At 53.1% G+C, this 1,898-nt stretch overlaps 1 protein-coding gene across 1 annotated transcript in view; it reads right to left on the reverse strand.

Annotated features, from left to right (window-relative positions):
- ENH_00005150 (hypothetical protein, conserved) overlaps nt 1-173 on the reverse strand; it is a gene marked incomplete at both ends in the record, with an annotated part of 2,247 nt that extends 2,074 nt beyond the window's left edge. The window contains one exon of the mRNA XM_013578437.1: nt 1-173. This exon is cut by the window's left edge and continues 2,074 nt beyond it. Within this exon, the coding sequence (XP_013433891.1) occupies nt 1-173 (173 nt within the window).
- Nucleotides 174-1,898: the final 1,725 nt, after the last annotated feature.

Raw genomic sequence — 1,898 nt, forward strand, 5'->3', positions numbered from 1 at the left:
TGCCCTAGGGGGGCATGCATCCCTGCGTGGCGGGACCTTCTCCAGAAGCCAAAGTGCCTGTGCTGCTGCGGCTGCTGCTGCTGCTGCTGTGCGAGGTGTTGCTGCAGTTGCTGCTGCTGCTGCTGCTGCAGTGGCTGCAATTGGTGGGGGTCTTCTTGGGGCCCTCCTTCCATGAGGAAGAGCAAGCAGCAGCAGCTGCTGCTTCCGCCGCGTTTCAGGTGTATGCTCAGCTCGAGGCTTTGAAGTCCAGGTGCGGAGGTAGCTGCTGAATCTGCGTGCTGCTGTCCACAGCCTGCTGCTGCTGCTGCTGCGGCTGCTGCTGCTGCTGCTGCTGCTGTTCCGTCATAGAAGGCCCTGGAGAGAAGGGACAAGGACACCAGCCGAAGGCCCCTTTGGACTTCGGGGGCCTCTGCAGGTTTCAGCCGGCTGAGCTCTGGCGTCGGCAGCGGCCAGAAAGCTGCTGCGGCTGCTGCTGCTGCTGATTCTGCTGCTGCTGCTGCTGCTGGGGCAGCGGAAAGCCTACAGGTCTGCTGTGCCGGCGGGAGGCCGCCGCGGAACCTGCTGCTGCAGTTGGGGGTTTGGGAGCTTTTGCTGCTGCAGCAGCCCCTGGCGCCACACGCATGCCTCTGCGGTGTCTCGACAGCCAGGCGGCTGCAGCTGCATTGCTGCTGCCCGCCGAAATTCAGAGGCTTCACTTGAATTTATAATGCAAAAAATGCGTTGAATTGAAGTTTTTAATTTATTCTTCTAAACCCTAAGGAGCCTCATGGGGCCCGCCGCCGCACCGGTCCTGCCTATGTGCACTGGGGCCCCCGGGGGCCTCGGCCTAGAGCCCGAATTTCAGGCTGTCTTTGCAAAATATTTGAATTGTCAAATTCCTTTTTATTAAAAAGACTTATTGAGCCGCAGAATCTCCTTTTTAGCCCGAGCAGAAGCACTCTTTCGGGGTTGCTGGGGCCTCCGAAACCCCTGGCCACCCGCTCGGCAGCAACACAGGGGCTCTCAGCCCTAACTAGCTGCAACAATCTCAGAAATAAAAATTATTTTACAACTTTTTCCTTCTTTACATCTCTTAAAGCTGCAACAAAAGCTCCATAAGCATTTCAAAAATGCGCACGATGCTGCGTGCAGCCCCTGGAGCCGCAGGCCCCAAGCCCGCAGCACGCGAATACAAGCAGCAGCAGCAGCTGCTGCTGCTGCTGCTGCTGCTGCTGCTGCTGATAATAGCTGTGCTGCTGCTGCAACTAGAAAGCCAGCGTAGCGCAGCCTGTTGCTGGGGCTTGCGGCAAAGAACTGGCCAAGCCAATAGCAGCAAACAGTCTTACGAATGGGTGGACACGAATCTGCGTGACCACTGGTCACTTTTGCTTCCTCTGCTGCACTCTGTAGCGATTTCTGGCTTTTGCTGCTGCTAGAAGCCCCTAGGGAAGCAGCAGGCGGACAGGCTTAGAGAAACTGAAGCCAGAAAGGCTCGGGTGTACGTACACCTCAGGGGCTGGGTCGCCCAATAAAATAATAATACTTTTCTCTAAATGAAATGTTTATTTCAAAATTCGGAAAAAAAGCCGAAAGTGTAAACCCAAGGGTGGAAACCCCGGCGAGGATAAAATGGAGTAAATTTATCAAAAGGGTTTAGGGTTTAGGGTTTACCTGCCGCAACGAAACCACTTCTAATATTTTGACTTAACAGAAAAGCAATTATCTATTTTATATGGACTTCACTGAAAAGTAATTATCTACTGTAGATTGATTCAGTTCTCGACGATCTGCAGTCTGTTTAACTCGCCAACTCTCTTCATCCTTCTCCCATTTTGATCATTTCCTCTAATTAGTTTTTCTTCTGAAACGCCTCCACCATTTTGTTGCTTTCCTTGTATTCGACTATTTGCATGCGTTTG

The sequence above is a fragment of the Eimeria necatrix genome, genomic scaffold (assembly GCF_000499385.1).
Source record: "Eimeria necatrix Houghton genomic scaffold, Enh_scaff114, whole genome shotgun sequence".
NCBI classification, from domain to species: domain Eukaryota; phylum Apicomplexa; class Conoidasida; order Eucoccidiorida; family Eimeriidae; genus Eimeria; species Eimeria necatrix.